Source organism: Eschrichtius robustus, chromosome X (assembly GCF_028021215.1).
Source record: "Eschrichtius robustus isolate mEscRob2 chromosome X, mEscRob2.pri, whole genome shotgun sequence".
Taxonomy (NCBI): Eukaryota; Metazoa; Chordata; class Mammalia; order Artiodactyla; family Eschrichtiidae; genus Eschrichtius; species Eschrichtius robustus.
The window spans coordinates 116,566,761-116,584,186 of record NC_090845.1 but is presented as its reverse complement, the minus strand read 5'-3'; the positions used below and the strand labels follow the sequence as shown (position 1 = coordinate 116,584,186).

Sequence of the window (17,426 nt, the reverse complement as noted above, 5' to 3'; positions counted from 1 at the left end):
CTCGCGGGCTCTGGAGTGCAGGCTCAGTAGTTGTGGTGCACGGGCTTAGTTGCTCCGTGGCACGTGGGATCTTCCCGGACCAGGGCTCGAACCCGTGTCCCCTGCATTGGCAGGAGGATTCTTAACCACTGCGCCACCAGGGAAGTCCCAGTCCTTCAGTTCTTTTTTTTAAGTTTTCAAATGTACTTTATTTCTACAGTCACGCCATATGTTAATGGGTACATAATGCTTTTTACTTGGCATCAATTATGAGTCGATTCTGAAACAATTCAGTATTAAACCAGCTGGGATGATTACTGTTCTCTCCATTCCTTTGGGGTGACTTTGCAAACAGGGGACAGGTTCCATTCTATTCCAATTTGTGTTGCTGTATATGCCCATACAGCAACACGGAAAGTGGCTCCACTGGCTAATACAGCATTACCATATTTGTCATGGAAATCAGGTGCCCGCTTCGGGTGGTTCTGCCTTGCCATTGTTTGCTGAATGCTTCGAACTCCGAGACGACTTCGTGCGTTTTTGGCCCAGGGAAGCATCGTGAAGCTAAAGACAGAACGGCGGCAACTCCAGTCCTTCAGTTTTGACTTCACCTTCCAAGTCGGTAGAAGCCCGGAAGGCTTATTTTCAAGTTTCTTTCTTACCCACTGCTCTAAGAAAGTTTGCTCCTTATGAAAGTCCTTCTTTTGCTTTTCAGACTCAGCCACTAGCTGGAGGGCCATCTTCGGTAGTGCATTTTTGCCCACACAAAGTGGGGTCCCTCCTCAGCTCTTTTAGTAGCTGGCGTAGCTTAGATCACAGCAAGTGCCTGCTGGGACGGGCCTTCAGCGTCATCTAGTGCAGGCCCTCGGTTTATCAAGGTCAGCAGCTAAATCCCAGAGACGTCAGGAGACTAGCCCAGGGTCACACAGTGAGCTGGCGGCAGAACTGAGACTCAAACATTGTTTTCTTGGGCACCGGCTTGGTGCTCTTTTTACTTGGCCACGGTGAACGGGTGTTGGTGGCCCAGCTCTGGCTCATACAGATCGAACACAAAACTGACTGTGTTTTGCAGTCTGACCACTGTGGTTCTCTTAGCTGAACAAGTCGAAACTGCTCTGGCCAGATCGACCATTAACTTTTGAAGTGAACGGAGTTGAAAATTAGTGTCAATAATTGACAGTGGGGCTGGCCCTGTAAGTTCTGCACATACTTATAACTCGTGACTCTACGCCACCTCGGCTCCCCAAGCATCTCCTCCACTGGCCTGTTATGCATGTTTCATCGTGTCTTATGGTGGGGATCATTCATTGGGGTAAAGCACTGCCCTCTTTTTTAAAAAAAATTTATTATTTATTTTAACATCTTTATTGGAGTATAATAGCTTTATAATGGTGTATTAGTTTCTGCTTTATAACAAAGTGAATCAGCTATACATATACATATATCCCCATATCTCCTCCCTCTTGCGTCGTCTCCCTGCCACCCTCCCTATCCCACGCCCCTCCAGGTGGTCACAAAGCACGGAGCTGATCACCCTGTGCTATGCGGCTGCTTCCCACTAGCTATCTATTTGACATTTGGTAGAAGCACTGCCCTCTTCCTCCTCTTTCGTAGATGTCTCCTGCCAGGGGTCACGTGGACATGTCCCGCTCCTCTGCGCGCTTAAACGGATCAGAGGCTTTCCTCCTCCAGGGGACACCAGCCAGGAGAGCACTGGAGAGGTGTGGAGGGAGGGTGAGAAAAGACAGCAGGTAAAGAAGACGGGTGGGGGCAAAGCCAGCCACCTGTCATTGAATGTGTGTATGTTACTGTTGTGGGAAATGCAGCCGAGAGCTCAAACCAAAGATAGAGTCAAAAGGGAAGAAGAAGGAACATTGACTCAAGTCTACGCCTTCTAGGAACTAGACTGAGTGCTCCCCAGAGATTATTTTTGTTAACTCATACAACAACCCAGGGAGGTTGTTATAGCCCCATTTTCATGGATAAGAAAACTGAGGCTCTGAGGGAGCTCAGAGAACCCTGATGAAACCCCCGGGTGATGAGCTCTCCAAGCCTGTGCTCTCTCCTTTTTAAAGTAAGTTCATTTCAGATTGGCTTCCTCTTTGCTATACGCCTAAGCCAGCTTTTGGAAGGTACCTGGTCAGGCTATTTTCTAAGATTGGAGACTGAGGCTCAAAGAAGTGATGTGACTGTCACAGGAGCAGAGTCTGACCTGCTGCCTATGGTGGTTGCCAGGCCTTGGGACACCATGGCTTTCAAGGCCCTGCCTGAACTGACTCTTCCACTGGCTGTCAGTGACAAGTGGTGGTGTCACCGTCAGGGAAATGGTGGGGAGCCCCCATCGGGAGAAGGGCAGCCACGGGTCTGCATGTTCAAGAGTCGACCATGAACCCTGGTCCAGTGCTTCTTTCTCTTGCCTTTGCACCACACGTTCATTCAGCACACACTTCACCCCGGCATATCCTCCTCTTTTAATTCCTTCAGCCCCATGGCTTTTTTTTTTTTTTTTTAAAGCTAAACAAATAAAAGTCAATGCTTCGTGGGGGAAAAGTAGACAACGGTTGAGAGTGCTGTCTATAACACACTCAACCTGTTTAGAATATTAAAGCTAGAATTTCAGAGCAGCGCTTTCCGTGAAGCACTGCTGCTCATTCAGTTTGGAGAGACACATAAAACCAGCAACGAAGTGACTCAATACTTTGCATGCCTTCAATCTTTGTGACAAAAATCACCTATAATTGAGAGTATGAGCGTTTTTTTTGTTTTAAATTAGCGACAGCTGGAAAGACAGCATTGAGGCGAATGCTCAGGATAAGGGGAAAGCATGTTTTTTTTTTAGTGTTTTATGCTCTGTATAAAGAATGGCAGCACTTTCTTTGACATTGAGTTTTCACTGTTTCTGTTTCAGTTTGAACAGGGGACCCTGCTGTTACCCCTGCCACACAGGCTCAGAACAAGTCCAGCCGCTGATGGCCTGGTGCCCCACCCCCCCACCCCCGCCATGTGAGTGTCACAGAAAGCGGGGAGGGCCATGCTCTCCCCTGCAACAAGGCGCTGAGGGTTTGGCAGCACTTTGGCCCTGAGAAAGACAAGAAAAGCGTGTGACTTACCATGTGAGAGCAGGAAGGTGCCCTTCAAGGCACAACACCGACTTTGCCTTCTTACAAATAGGGAAGCTGAGCCCAAGAGCGAACAAGTATCTTCCTCGGGGTCAATACGGGGTCTCATTCACAGCAGTCAATGCAAGAACCCAGGTCGCTGGACTGCCAGGCCAGCGCTTTCTCAGCCATCTCCTGCTCTCCTCTCAGACTCCAGCAAAACCAAATGCATATTTGGGAGCGCACTGCTTAGTATGCAAGCCAGCCTGACCTTTATACTCCCAGAATCGGCAACCTTTTGTGGAAACCATGGAAGGACAAGGTTCTGGAAAAATAATGCAAAGCACACCACACTGTGGAGACGACCAGAAGCCCTGATCAGACTGCAGAGCCCTTTTCACCTTCCAAGTCCTGAATCCCAAGTATATACACACACGCAGCAACTCAGGCTGCCCTAAGAAAGAAGGAGGTGCAAAACCACAGACCTGACAATTCAGCCAGTTTGCTTCCTCTTCTGCCCCCCCTCCCCAGTCTCCAAAATAGGGCTGATTTCTAGAGTATCAGGATCTTTGTTGTTCGGTTCCTGAGAGGAACCGGTTCCTGGGAGGTGGGCCCAGCCCAGCGCTGCAAGAGGTCTTGGAACGTCCTGCCAAGGTCCAGGCCTGGCCTCAGGAGAACGCGGCGCTTTGGGACACACACAGGAAGAGTTCCCTCTTCTTAGCAGGGAGCCCCCTCACCCCAGGAAGGGTCCTCTGAGACTTGTGGGCTCCCCTACTGCCCCCCAAAGTTTCTTCCCACTTTTAGGAACCCTGATATATGAAATCCACCATGAGAGATTCACTTCTTTCTTTTTCTCATAGCACGAGGGTGGAGGAAAGGCTTGTCAGTGCAAATATCCTCCAGTGAGCTGGTGTCTGTATTCACACGAGATTGTTAGTGACATATCTGATCTCAGAAACCAGACTTTACAGCCCCTTCCTGTTCCTTCTTTGCACAGAGCAAAACCACCAACCTTACTGCCCCTTGCTCTGGGAGTCGGACTGTATATGAATGTGTTCCTCTTCGTGACCTAAATGAGTAAGTCCTGATTGTTCTCTGTACTGGTTACCACTCCCCCACCCCCACCCAAGGCACTTTCCCATGTTCCAGTCCCACCCATCTCTCTTAGAGCAGAAACTCCAGAGTTAGTTGCTGGGGGCATGAACGTGTGACCCACTGTTCCAGCAGTGTTTCTCTGGGGATCCACTGAATGTCATCATGATGGTGTAATGGTTGGGGGCGGTGGCGGTGGTCCTCAGATGGCACCGTGAGGAGAGCCACATACTGGAGAGAACAAAGAGGTTGAATGGGTGGCCGGGGAGAAGGGAGGGACAGCCGGCAGGCTGAGCTCCTGAGGGACCCTCGTGGCTCCCCTGTCACCTGCCCTCGCAGGCATGTCCTACAAGCCTGGGGGCACCAGGGGAGCTCTCGGGGAAGCCAGGAGGTCTACCTTGTAAGTTGCGGCATCTGGCTCCTTAGTATAAGTTCATCAGAGCATTCCCCCCAGGATGCGCCGCCGGACAGGTAAAATGCCTGAAATGCAGGATTCTCAAGAATCCCTCATGCCTGCAGCCAGACAAAGGGTCTCTCACTGTCCCCGGTAGGTTGGGGGCCACATGGAAGTTCAGCCAGGACTGGGGACATCTGGGGTGGGGGGGAGGTAAGGGCAGGGGGCACAGCTGTGAAATCGCCTGAGAAGAGCCCCTGCCTTCACTGGCCCGTGACTCGGTCAGCACCTCCGAGCTTAGAGCAGCAGGTAAACACTGCCTCATATTTGGACTTGCCCAAAGGCCATCCTCACAGTGACCCAGATGGTCAAAAAGGAGGAATTAGTCCTATTTTACAGAGGAGGAACCTGAGGCTCAGGAGGGGCAGGTCATTATCCCAGGGCTGCCCAGCAAGGAAAAGACAGAAACTCAGGATCCCCAGACCAGCGCTTGCTGCTTCACTACGCAGAGAGAATAGAAGAGGGTTGGAGCAGGGTTCAGTGAGGGGCCCAAATGTTCTGAGGGAGATCGTGGGAGAGCCTGTCTCTGGAGGGACTCATCTCACCGGCCCCCACCTCCCAGACAGCGCTGCTCTGAGACACTGCTGCCACCCCGTGCTCCTTCTGCAGCGGTGGGACTAGACAGCGGTGGGCACTCATTCACGGAAATACCAGTTCCCGGTATGCAGCAAGCTCCACCCGAACAATCGGATGGGGACGGTCTTGCGTTCTGAGTCCTGGGGACCTTGTCCTAAAGGGACATTCCTTCTTCTCTTGCTAATCCTTACATTGCTGGTCCTGCATCTGAAAAGAGCCTTTTGGACGCTTGGCTTGAGGATGGTCTGCACCTATTTATTAGAAAAGGTGCTGTTAGGAAATGGATGGCTTCCTGGGTTCAAACGCTGAGGTTCTGCTGTGTGACCTTGGGCACGTCCCTTTCCCTCTCTGGGCCTCAGTTTCCTCATTTGTCACATCACCTTGGATTAGATGGCCCCCCTCTGATGTAGTATTTAGTCATGCACGTTCCTTTTAATACACCTTATATGAGTGAAGCCTTCCTGTAGGCACGGGGCTTGATGCTGAGGATTGAGCAAGAAGAGGGGAGTAAGGGCCAGTCCCTGCTCTAAAAAAGCTCAAATTCCCATTCTGAAACGTTTTTTGGTCATGCTTTTCCTTCATGCTGACTTACCTTTTCAGAGAATGCCCCCGTTTCCGTTGGAGAATGGAAATTGGCAAGGAGAGAGGGAAAAGGTCCAATTTGCGCCTTTGCTATTTTAGGGGAGGTTGAAATTACAGGCCAAAGTGTACTGATGTGCTCACTGGAGTGACCTCCGTCCCCCAAGACAGGAGAAAACCCAGGTCCTCTGCTTGTTAAGTGGTTTGAGCTCTTAGGCGTGAGGCATTATTACATAAATTCAAGCTCGCTCCAGATCCTAAGTACCCTGAGTTGCCTGAAGGGGGTAATGGCACTGCCTGCGTGTGCAGCCCGGGCGCTCGGGCCGCCGTTGCAACCGGAGCGAGAAGCGCCCGCCCGCACCACCTGTCCCCGCCGGCATTCCAGAGTAGAGGCCGAATTGGCAGCAAGCCGGCCCGGATCAGTCGCCGCCTCAGTCCGCGCGGGCCCTCCTAGGGGTGTGTCTCGCGGATTCAACTCCCAGCCGCTCCTGGACGAGCCCCTAAAGGCTTCTTCCTCTCTGGCGGGAGCCGCGCGCGCCCCTCTCTTCGCGCTGCTGGCCCGAGGCCGCCGCAGGCGGATGCACGACCTCAGGAGACGCTGGGACCTGGGCTCCCTCTGCCGGGCCCTGCTCACCCGGGGCCTGGCCGCCCTGGGCCACTCGCTGAAGCACGTGCTCGGCGCGATCTTCTCCAAGATTTTCGGTCCCTTGGCCAGGTACGTTTTAGGCGAAAGCGGGACTCGCGCTCCCGGGCCAGGGCGCGCGAGAGCCGTGCGGGAAGGGAAGGCAGCCTCGAGGGGAGAGAAAGGCGCAAAGTTCCGGCTGGCCCGCGGCGGCCGGGCTCCGGGGCTCCGGAGGGGCGCGGCGCGCGTTTGGCTACGCTGCGGCTCCCTCCCCGCGCTTCCGCGGGCACCCGTAGCGCAGCGTCTCCGCTAGCAAGTCGGGCTGCCGGCGGACCCCCTTCCCCCAGGGTAACTCCGAACGCCTGGCTCCGAGCTCCCTTGAGGCGTCCCCCAAGGTGGGCAACCCGATGCGGGCAAGAGCAGGGCTTCGGGGCGCACGGGGAAGGAGTCCGAGAGTCGGGCAGGCGAGGAGGCGGCGGCGTGCGCGCCAAGGGGACTGGGGGGCAGAAGCGCCCGGGAGAGTCCGGCGGGCGAAGCAGGATGGGGATGGGAGTCACGGAGCCACCGAGAGTGGAACAAGACGCGCGGGGGCTCGGACCCGTGGTATGAGTTGAGGAGTGGGGCAACCGGGTCAGGCGGGGTCCCACGGGTACGAAACCCCGCGAAGCGGCTCCGGAGAGCTCTGGCGCTGGGAGACGGCAGGCGGCCAGCGGGAAGGAGTCGGGGGGAGGGGGGTGTGTGCGGCAGAAGCCGCAGCGCTGAGCCTGCCGGGAAGGAAGGAAGCGGGGAAGGGCGCCGCCGCCGCCGCCGCCGCCGCCGCCGCCGCCGCCGCCGCCGCCGCCGCCGCCGCCGCCGCCGCCGCCGCCGCCGCCGCCGCCGCCGCCGCCGCCGCCGCCGCCGCGGTGGAGTACTCGGTGCCGAGGGGAGGGGGAAAGGGGCGCAACGGCGGCGCCAGGGGGAGGGGGGCGGTACGGGCGCACGGCGAGCGCGGGCTGAGCTGCGGGATTGACGTAAGGAGCTTGGGTTTCCCCCAGCGTCGGGAACATGGATGAGAAATCCAACAAGCTGCTGCTGGCTTTGGTGATGCTCTTCCTATTTGCCGTGATCGTCCTCCAATACGTGTGCCCCGGCACAGAATGCCAGCTCCTCCGCCTGCAGGCGTTCAGCTCCCCGATGCCGGACCCGTACCGCTCGGAGGATGAGAGCTCCGCCAGGTTCGTGCCCCGTTACAATTTCAGCCGCGGCGACCTCCTCCTGCGCAAGGTAGACTTCGACATCAAGGGCGATGACCTGATCGTGTTCCTGCACATCCAGAAGACTGGAGGCACCACTTTCGGCCGCCACCTGGTGCGCAATATCCAGCTGGAGCAACCGTGCGAATGCCGCGTGGGTCAGAAGAAATGCACTTGCCACCGGCCGGGTAAGCGGGAGACCTGGCTCTTCTCCAGGTTCTCCACGGGTTGGAGCTGCGGACTGCACGCCGACTGGACCGAGCTCACCAGCTGCGTGCCCGCCGTGGTGGACGGCAAGCGCGACGCCAGGCTGAGACCGTCCAGGTGAGTGCGCGCCCGCGGCGGAGCGGGGGCCCTGGGGCGCGGGAGCGGACCCGGGCCGGGGCGGGCGGAGGGCCGGGAGGCGCGGCCAGCCGCTGCCGGCGACCCAGGGAGCACCTCGGCGCCCCTGCGGTGGCGCCCCGGCGCGCGCGCTCGTGGCGCTGTGGCGGCTGCAGGAAGCTCGTCCGTTCCGACCTGGGACGGCTCCTCTGTCTGCCCGCGGGTTGGCCTGCTTGGCGGCTGGGAGTGCGCGCGGGGGAAGCGGCCAGGAGGCCCGGGACGAGCGCCCCCCGGCCGCCGCCGGGACAGGGTACAGCACGCAGACTCCGCACTGGAGGGCCCGAAAGAACTACGCTCTGAGTGCCGCGTCCCTGAGCCCCTCCAGCCTTTCGCTTCTTTTCTCCGCACCCAGGTTCCCAAGCCTCCTTTCGCTCTCTCTTCTTTCCCGCTCCCGCATTTCCCCTCCCCCTGCCTTTCCCCTCGCTTCCTCTATTTGCCTTTTTCTCTTTCTCGTGCATGGGATCTTGTCAGCTCCTGGCCGCTCGCTCTTTCCTTTTCCCTCCGTTTTCCTCTTTCACTTTGTTTCTCGTTCTTTCTTTAACCCTTTTTGTTCTTTCTCTTCTTTCCTGACTTTTGTCGCCTCCCTCCTCCTTTCTCTCCACTGGCTCGGCTCTCCCTGGGCGAATGAATGTCCCTCTGCGGCTGTTTGCGGACACCCAGAGAGAGCTCGCGGTACCCAGCTTGCGCCCCGCACTACTGGCTGCACGCCGGGCATCAGCGGCGCTTTACGAGTGCGAGGGGCACCCCGCGGGTCGAAGGGCAGGTGGAACGCTGCCCCGGATCCCACGTGGGGCTCAGTCTTGAGAAACCTCTCCTGATTTACAAACTCTGAGCCCCAGAGCAGGGCGCCGCCAGCCAACTTGATGGGAACCCAGGGCTGAATCGGAAAGAGCTGTTTTATGAAAAGCCACTTGCTTTTGAAGCTAGGGCATTTTCCTCCAGCCAGCTGCAATGCCCAGTTGCTGGAGGTCATGGAGTGCCATAAAGGGGGTAGTAGGAAGGACTCTTTGGGGGTGCAGTTGCCCCAGTCAGGGCTCCCATTCTGCGACTCTCCCTAAAACAGATGTGGGCTGCGGCAGGCAGTCCGGGGAATGGGCAAGGTGAGTCTCGTCGACATGGCCATGCTCTCTGTCTCCCCAGCGAGGTGACCACAAGGGTCCCGGAGGCTGCTTCCCTGGGCAGGCTCCCCACTCCCTCCTCTGCCTCCCCAACCCCTCATGGTGAGGGCTACGGCCATATTTTGTTGATGCCTCTTGGAATGCCAGAGCCAGGCAGTTTCTTCTGCCCAGCTCCAGACGAACGGAGCTCTCCGACTTCCTGGTCACCACTGAGATTTAGAGGAAGCCTCACCCCCTACTCACCTTCCCTTCCCTCAGTTTACAGTGTCCTTTTTGAATGCTGGAATTCTGGGAGAATCTGTTGAACTTTCATTTCCCTTCCAGCACTAACCGTTTTTTTTTGTTTTTTTTTTTCCCCAACCTAAGAGAACCTTGACCCTAGGAAGGTTGCTGCCTCAGTCTGTTGTGAGAATTGTGTAAGCCATTGTCACCACAAGACTCTGGTGTTTAAGACGTTCGTAAACAGTTTGGCAATATTGAAAGTAATCCCTCTTGCTGATAGAGCCTGTAGGTTTTGTGAGGGGTGGTGATGTAAAAAGCTCTTGAGGGCAAAAATTGAATTCCACAGCCATGGCTGTGGCACAGGAGTAAAAATGAAGTCTTGGCCACTATGGACTCCCCGGCCCTGTTTGTAATTCCTCAGGGCACATGTGCCTTTTAAAATCCTTTTGGACATGTAGGTCAGGGTGTGACAGGATCTGTCGACACACATTATTATTGTGGTCTTGATTGTGTATCTGGTCTTTTGGCAGATTACTTCAGAAATTTACCGTAAGATAACCAGGACCCCTCAAGGGGAGGGTTCAGCCTCTTGGACGGCCCCCAGTGGAAGCAAAATTATTTGAAATGAAATAAGATTTTCTTGATCATCAAAAGGGTGATACCACAGTGCCATCTAGTCTAGTAAAAGAAGAACCACTTCTTTAAAAAATTTATTTATTTTATTTATTTATTTTTGGCTGTGTTGGGTCTTCGTTGCGGTGCGCGGGCTTCTCATTGCGGTGGCTCCTCTTGTTGCGGAGCACGGGCTCTAGGTGCACGGGCTCAGTAGTTGTGGCACGTGGACTCAGTAGTTGTGGCATGCGGGCTTAGTAGTTGCAGCACGTGGGCTCAGTAGTTGTGGCTCACGGGCTTTAGAGCGCAGGCTAAGTAGCTGTGGCGCACGGGCTTCGTTGCTCCGCGGCATGTGGGATCTTCCCGGACCAGGGCTCGAACCCATGTCCCCTGCGTTGGCAGGTGGATTCTTAACCACTGCGCCACCAGGGAAGCCCAGAAGAAAAACCACTTTTTAAAAGAGTCAGAATTACTGGATCTTACAGTATTCGCCAAAATGAAATAAAATTTGCTAGAGAAACACATGGCTATCCCAAGGGCGTTTCTTTTATTTCCTTAATTCCTACCCACCTCCAGAAATCTTCATCCTGAAGAGTAGTCATAGCCGGAGGGTTCCAGAATTTCCCAGGATGTTGACAAATCCCTGCTTACAGGAGCAGTTCTGTGAATTCTGATAATCTGTGTGAGAGAAGGTATGCACAAGTGTGTGACAGTGAGAGAGAGAGAGTGTGTGTGTGTGTGTTGAAAATTTAGACAGAGGCAGCTGCGCTGGTGGTGATGCGTGAGGCCGAGGAGCTGGTCTTGGGAGATGTGAAAGTCAGCCATGGGGAGTTCGTGTGTGGAGCAGGCTTCCATGCCAGCTGCGGGTGGTTCTGTGCGCCACTGAGCTGAGCGGAACAGCAGCTCAGTCTGTTTGGCCTGGGAGTCCTGACACCTGGGTCTTCGTTCCAGGCCAGCCATGAACCAGCTGTCTGACCTTGGACCAGAGTCTGTCCCAGCCTTGTCTTGTGGAGAGTGCATTCCAGTTTTTGATGAGCTTTTCCATCCCTTATCTCTGGTATTTCTCTGTAAACTTGCACTATGTATAGGAGGAAGGCAGAATGGGCAAAAGTCTCCCCATTTGTCCCATGAGACAGAAGCCCAAGGGGATTGAAGGACTTTCTCAAGGTCATTGGGCTCTTTAGTGACACAGCAGGGACCTTACTCCAGCTCTGGCTGCTTCCACAGCCCTTGCTCTGTTGACTGTGACTCCATGAACAAGGTGTTTTACAATTTATTTATTTATTTTGTGAAAGCACAGTGAGGTATTTCATGGGAGTCATTACCACAAAATGAACACTCAGTGAATGTTCACGGGTATTGTTATCGCCTACATCATCACCGTTTCCAGGCATTTTTACACATGTGTTTGCACGAGTGATTGGACCAGGGTTGCCGCAGCCATTGGGAGAAAAACAGATTTATACCTCCCTGAGGTTTTATGCTCACCAGGAGAAGGTCTCGTGGCTGGGTGGCAAAGGGGCCTCTCATTGCCTAGTCAGAAATCACTACAAAGCTGAGAAGGATGGGAGGACGCTGGGGGCCTGGTGACTAAGCGTCAGGAAGAGGCCTCAGCGGCGACAAGGGCCACCTTTTGACTCACAGCCATCCATCCACATTGGTGGTGGGGGGGGGCATGAGAGGCCACCGTGGCTGCAAGCCAAGACCTGAATCCTGCTCCCACTGCTACATTCGAGATGCTTCCCTGCCTCGGCGGATGGTGAAGCGCTCGAGTGATATATAACTGCTGAGTGGAAACGGCTGCCATCACGTTGCCTGGAGAGGACAAAGAGGGAGAGTGCTTGGCTGGCAGAAGGCACAAATTGTTTGTTAAGAATCGTATTTCTTTTCAAAAAACCTAGAAACTGCATTTCATGCATCTGTTGTTTAGGGGCCAGAGAAAGGTCCTGCTCAATCTAGAATTACCAAGACTGTTTTTGAAAATGTGTCAAAACATGCTTGCTCACCAGCTCTTCAAACTCCCGAATTCTGCAGGCTTTTCTCAGGCCAAATTCCCTCCGTTTGTAGCCAGCTCTAGTGCATCACTGGGTCTGTGGGAGGAACTCAGAATTGGGCACCAAGAAACTGCACCAGCCTCATTCTTCTTCCCCAGGCACTGCGCTGGCTGGCACACTCGGGCGGCGGCCGGCGGCAGGGGAAGGTCAGGTTCCATGGCTACCCAAGTCAAAGAGTCTGATCGTCATAATCACGTTGCATCCTAGACGTTTAGCATCTCTACGTTTTGCGGCAGTCTTACGGAAGAGTAATTAATCGTCACCTAGAAACCACTAGGCTATCACTGACAGGAAAGGACCACAAGGCATTTACATGGAGCATAGCCTTTTCTCTTTCTTTCTTTTGTCTTCTTTGTGGTCACTCCTTTTTAATACTTGTGGTAAAGGCTTCCTTTTCTTTCCCTTTCTTGTTTAAAGGTGGCTCTTTTTTTTTTTTTTTGGGCCGTGTGCGGCTTGTGGGATCTTAGTTCCCTGACCAGGGATCGAACCCGGACCCCAGCAGTGAAAGCGCCAAGTCCTAACCGCTGGACCGCCAGGGAATTCCCAAGGTGGCTCCATTTTGATAGAGCCATGTCTTAGCAAGAAGTCCGTAGTGCACAAGCCTGCTCATGGCTCACATGCCCACGCTCCACTCCTTCCCTCCTGCAGTGAAGCAGGACAACACGACAGACTTTGGTACAGGGCAAGGCAGCGAGCGAGTGGATTGATCCAGGCAGCGATGCCGTCCTTCTGGTCCCTCAGGCTGTAGGCCACTGGGTTCTCATAGGCGTAGCTTCACTTAGCTGGGGATGCTAAGAGGATACTAAGAGCTGTTATTACTCCCCTGCCACGTATTTCTCAGGAGAAGGCGAGAAATTCACCATGATAACATCTGTAGAACTTCAGCCGTAGAAGTTAGCGTCTTTGCCCAGACGGCAAACATGTTGTTGGCAACCCAACAAAGCTCGAAGTTCTCAAGGTGGTATAAAAAGCTATTCAGAATTTGATATTCTTAATAGCAATTTTAGATTAGTGCTGTTACGTGGCAATAAGAATGTTAGAGCTCGTCTTTTCTAGATATCTGTCATCAACGTAAGTAGCATGAAATGACATTAAAGAATAGTCACCTCTTCCCTCTGTCATTCGTTAAACAAAATTCTGCAAAACTGCCCATTATATTCCAGGGAAGACGTGTCATCTTTGCTCTCACAGAGCTTACAGTAGAACAGAATAATTTGGTGTTTTAGATATTTAATAAAGATGGATTTTGTTTGAAAATGACTTGAATATCAATAATGTCTTTAAAATGTCATACCTTTACCAGAATATGTTTTAAAAATAGAGAAAAGTCCATCTGTTTATATAACAGTTTAGGTCTAATCAGCAAACTTTGTGGAGTAAGTATTATGACCTCTGCCCAGTGCTAGCAGTTGGGGGAGATTAGAGCCTAGACAAATCCAAAAAAGTCAAGGTCACCATCTTCAGCCTCAAGTTCATTAAGATTAGATGGTAAAGTGCAGAACTATGTCGTGTATAGATGGGGGGTGGGGGGCTGGGGAGGAACATGTGACTTGGGGCAAGTCCATCCCCCCTCTGTAAAATGGGAGATTTAAAGGAGATGCTTTCTAAGGCCCTTTCCTTTCTAAAGTATGAGGAGCAGGCCAGAAAAAAGAGAGATCTGTTTGGAAAGGCTTCTAGGAATAGGTGGGTTGTATTTAGAAGAAAGGAGGCGTTGTGGGTGGGCGTGGCATCCTCATGGCATCGTGAGGTCAAGTCACCTCACCTAGCCAGGGCTGGCCAGACCTGAGGAGGTTCATGCCTGGGGGAGGGTTAGGGAACCTCATTGTAGAGATCCTGGAATGGCAACAAGGAGGTTGAACCCCAGTGAGTATGAGAAGCTCTTGCATGGCAGGGATGTAAAAAACATAAAAGTAAATGAAGGCTGTAGTCCAGTTAAAGGTACCGCCCTGATTTCCAGTCTGGAGTTGAGGTGGTACCATTGACAAAACGGAGAGGTTGAGAAGGCGATCTGCTTGGGGCTGGGAGGATACCGAGAACTGTGACCGGTCTAAGTTGCCTAGGCTTCTAGTGGCCAAGGCTTGTAAGGAAGTGAGAATGGGGCCTCTGGACAGGTTAGGACTTAGTTGTATATGTAGGAGTCTGTGAATCCAGTTAGTCTGAATTCACAATTGGCATTATTATTTAAGTGATAGCTGCAATTCACATGTGGAACTCTCAGCCAGGTAACAGGCTGTTTGAAGAGAGGAAAAGATCGACAGTTATGATTACATAAAAATGAGAAGTGTTCATCTGTCCAAAAATAGCCAGGTAGATGTGGTCCCTGGCTTCATAGAGCGGGAAAGGTAGACATGAAACAAATAATTCATTACTTAAAATTGTGAGAAGCGCCATGGGGGAAAAGCATAGGGTGTTATGAGAATGGTATCTTAGGAGGCTACCGTTATTTGTTAAGTTATTTGGAGTTATTCATAAGTGCAACAAATCGGAAAAATCTGCATCCACATATAGGAGAATGGTTCAAGAGATCTCAGTACGTCCACTTGAGGGATTATTTCAAAACCATTTGAATGTCCTTTTTAGAGTATAGAAAATTGGTAGTGATTTAATGCTAAGGGAAAAAGAGATAGACAGTTATGGGCCCAGTATGACTACAATTATGTGAGAGAGGGGGTGAGGAAGGAGAGAGGCAAATCATCTTTCCACCCCTCTCAATCTAAGCATAAAAGGCAAAGAATGGAAGAAAAATACCGAGATATCCATAGATCAATTAGTGACTTTTTTTCTTTTCCTGTTTCTCTGAAGGATTTGAATTTCCTATATGAGTATGCATTACTTTCATAGTAAAAGTAAATATTAACAGTTTTAAAAATGATGCTTTATAATGGCTGTGATAAATTACACAGTCTGCTTCTTGGTTTCTAAAACTATGGCTGGTTATTTCATTAGCCTCTTGATATTCTGGGAGTCCTTAATGAGGAAGGCAGCCTCAGCTAAATAAACTCACAGACTGAAAGGCAGAGGTGATAAGTCAGGCATCAGCTGTTGATTTTTCTGATGATTGGCTCTTATCATATTCCAAGGAATCCATGAAACTCTTATACCAGTACAGTACAGAGACATTCGAGTGGATTGCTATTGCTTGTGCTCTGTTTAAAAATTAAATGAAACTGGAAATTAATAATGGCACACAGTTGGAAATAAAAGGCTTACTCTGCTCAGCCAGAGCCACCCAAGATAGCCTGGATTTTGAATCTTCGTGAGCCTCTTTTCAAATGAACTGACACCAGAGCTAATGGTCTGGCTGGAAGAGCCAAGTCTTGGGGTTGGAGAAGGGCTGTAGTTCTAAACGTCCACAACTGAGAGCTTAGATCAGTTAGTGCATGTGTTGCCCTCATCCAGGAGAGAAGGGGAGTGTATTCTGCCGGAGCAGCCTTCCCCCAGAGCAGTTTCACTTCATAATAGCATTGCCCCTGGTTAACTGTAAATTGACTAGAACACTTCATTCCTCAACTGCTCTGGGTATCTGAGGGGCCACTAAATACAGTGAGGTTCAGAATCTCATTGTTGAGACTCCATGGAGACTACATTCTAGGGACAAGTTATTTTGACAGCGTAAAGAATGTGCTTCACACTTGGAAAGCTAATACCAACGTTCTGCGCCCAGATAAGATGAGATATTTATTTATTTTTTCCCCCTATGTATTTAAAAAATTTATTTATTTATTTATTTATTTGACTGCACCAGGTCTTAGTTGCGGCATGCGTGCGGGATCTAGTTCCCTGGTCAGGGATCGAACCCGAGCCCCCTGCATTGGGAGCGCAGAGTCTTAGCCACTGGACCACCGGAGAAGTCCCAAGATGAGATATTTAGTCACTGAGTTTAGAGAAAAAAAGGATATGGATGGGAATGTTCCTTCTACCATTAAAGTGTAATGAAGAATCTAATTAATGGTATATGTCTTCTAATACAAAGTCATTGTGTAAGCTTAGAGAAATATTTGTCTAAACTTTAGTAAAACATTTATTGGCAGAAGAGCTTTCCTAGCTTTGCTAGGTATTGGACCTCGCAGGTTACTCAGTTGGTCTTATTGCGTCCCATTTGTTATTTCTGCCATTTTGCCTCTAAGAACAGTGTTGAAGACTTTGACACATTTCAGAGCATTACACTAAATAAATCTGTCTTGCACATTCCACTGTGCTTTTTCTGGAATATTATAAATATTCAAATACAGTCACACATGCAAATTCAAAATAAAATTCAATACATGCAAATTCGGCATAAATTCCATATTTATAACTTAGCAATAGTTTTGAACTTGTTATCTTATGATATAAATGTATCAAATATGAGCTCATGGGAATTACCAATAAATATATTTTTCTGATTAAACTGTGGGTTCTTTTTTAGTCACAATTTAAGCTTCAATTCTGGGATATATTATAAGAGAATAATTTGCACTTCATTTACTCTGAATTGTCAAGAATCATGTTCTTTCCCGATGTAAATGTCTGCAAAAAGGACTTCTTATTCACTGTGCTTGCTTTTTGAATTTTACCAGCAGGGATGCCCTAGTGAGCCTTAGAGAATTGGTCTTTTTCTTGTGAAGAGTATAGTTCTTTTTTTTAAGTAAATTTATTTATTTATGTATGTATTTTTGGCTATGTTGGGTCTTCATTGCTGCGCGCGGGCTTTCTCTAGTTGCAGCGAGTGGGGGCTACTCTTCATTGCAGTGCGCGGGCTTCTCATTGCTGTGGCTTCTCTTGCTGCGGAGCGCAGGCTCTAGGTGTGTGGACTTCAGTAGTTGTGGCGCATGGGCTCAGTAGTTGCGGCTCGCGGGCTCTAGAGCGCAGGCTCAGTAGTTGCGGCGCATGGGCTTAGTTGCTCCGCGGCCTGTGGGATCTTCCCAGACCAAGGCTTGAACCTGTGTCCCCTGCAGCGGCAGGTGGATTCTTAACCACTGCGCCACCAGGGAAGTCCCAGTGAAGAGTATAGTTCTAATGAATCACTTCCATGCACTTTTCTGAAGGAATACAGAGCAATTGAACCGTGTGCAATGCATTGGTTTACATCAAATGGATTAGGCTTGTGTGTGCTATTCCTTGCATTAATTGACTTTTTCCCGTAACTGTATAGTATCAGCTCAGATTCATTCATGGAGATCATTGGACTTTTGCTAACTTCCTACAAGAGAGTGAACGCAAGCAAAGAGTGTTTTGAAATTGACTACAGTGACCAGGTTACAGCCAGGAAACATGGAGGTACTTTTAAAAGGCCCTTTGATCTTGGCAACCAGCTCCTCAGTTATTACAATAAATAGAAGTTGACTAAACTCGCCAGTTGGAAGACATAGGTTATCACAACCGATGAAAATACAAAATCTAGCTATATGCTGTGTATGAGAGACAA

At 51.0% G+C, this 17,426-nt stretch overlaps 1 protein-coding gene and 1 pseudogene across 1 annotated transcript in view; one reads left to right on the top strand and one right to left on the bottom strand.

Annotated features, from left to right (window-relative positions):
• Window positions 1-236: 236 nt before the first annotated feature.
• Window positions 237-545, bottom strand: LOC137757348 (cytochrome c oxidase subunit 7B, mitochondrial pseudogene; annotated as a pseudogene).
• A 5,520-nt stretch (window positions 546-6,065) lies between these two features.
• HS6ST2 (heparan sulfate 6-O-sulfotransferase 2) overlaps window positions 6,066-17,426 on the top strand; it is a 290,738-nt gene continuing 279,377 nt past the window's right edge. Inside the window, exons 1-2 of the mRNA XM_068533864.1 lie at window positions 6,066-6,493; window positions 7,435-7,956. Coding sequence (XP_068389965.1) covers window positions 6,066-6,493; window positions 7,435-7,956 — 950 coding nt within the window. The remainder of the gene's footprint in view (window positions 6,494-7,434; window positions 7,957-17,426) is intronic.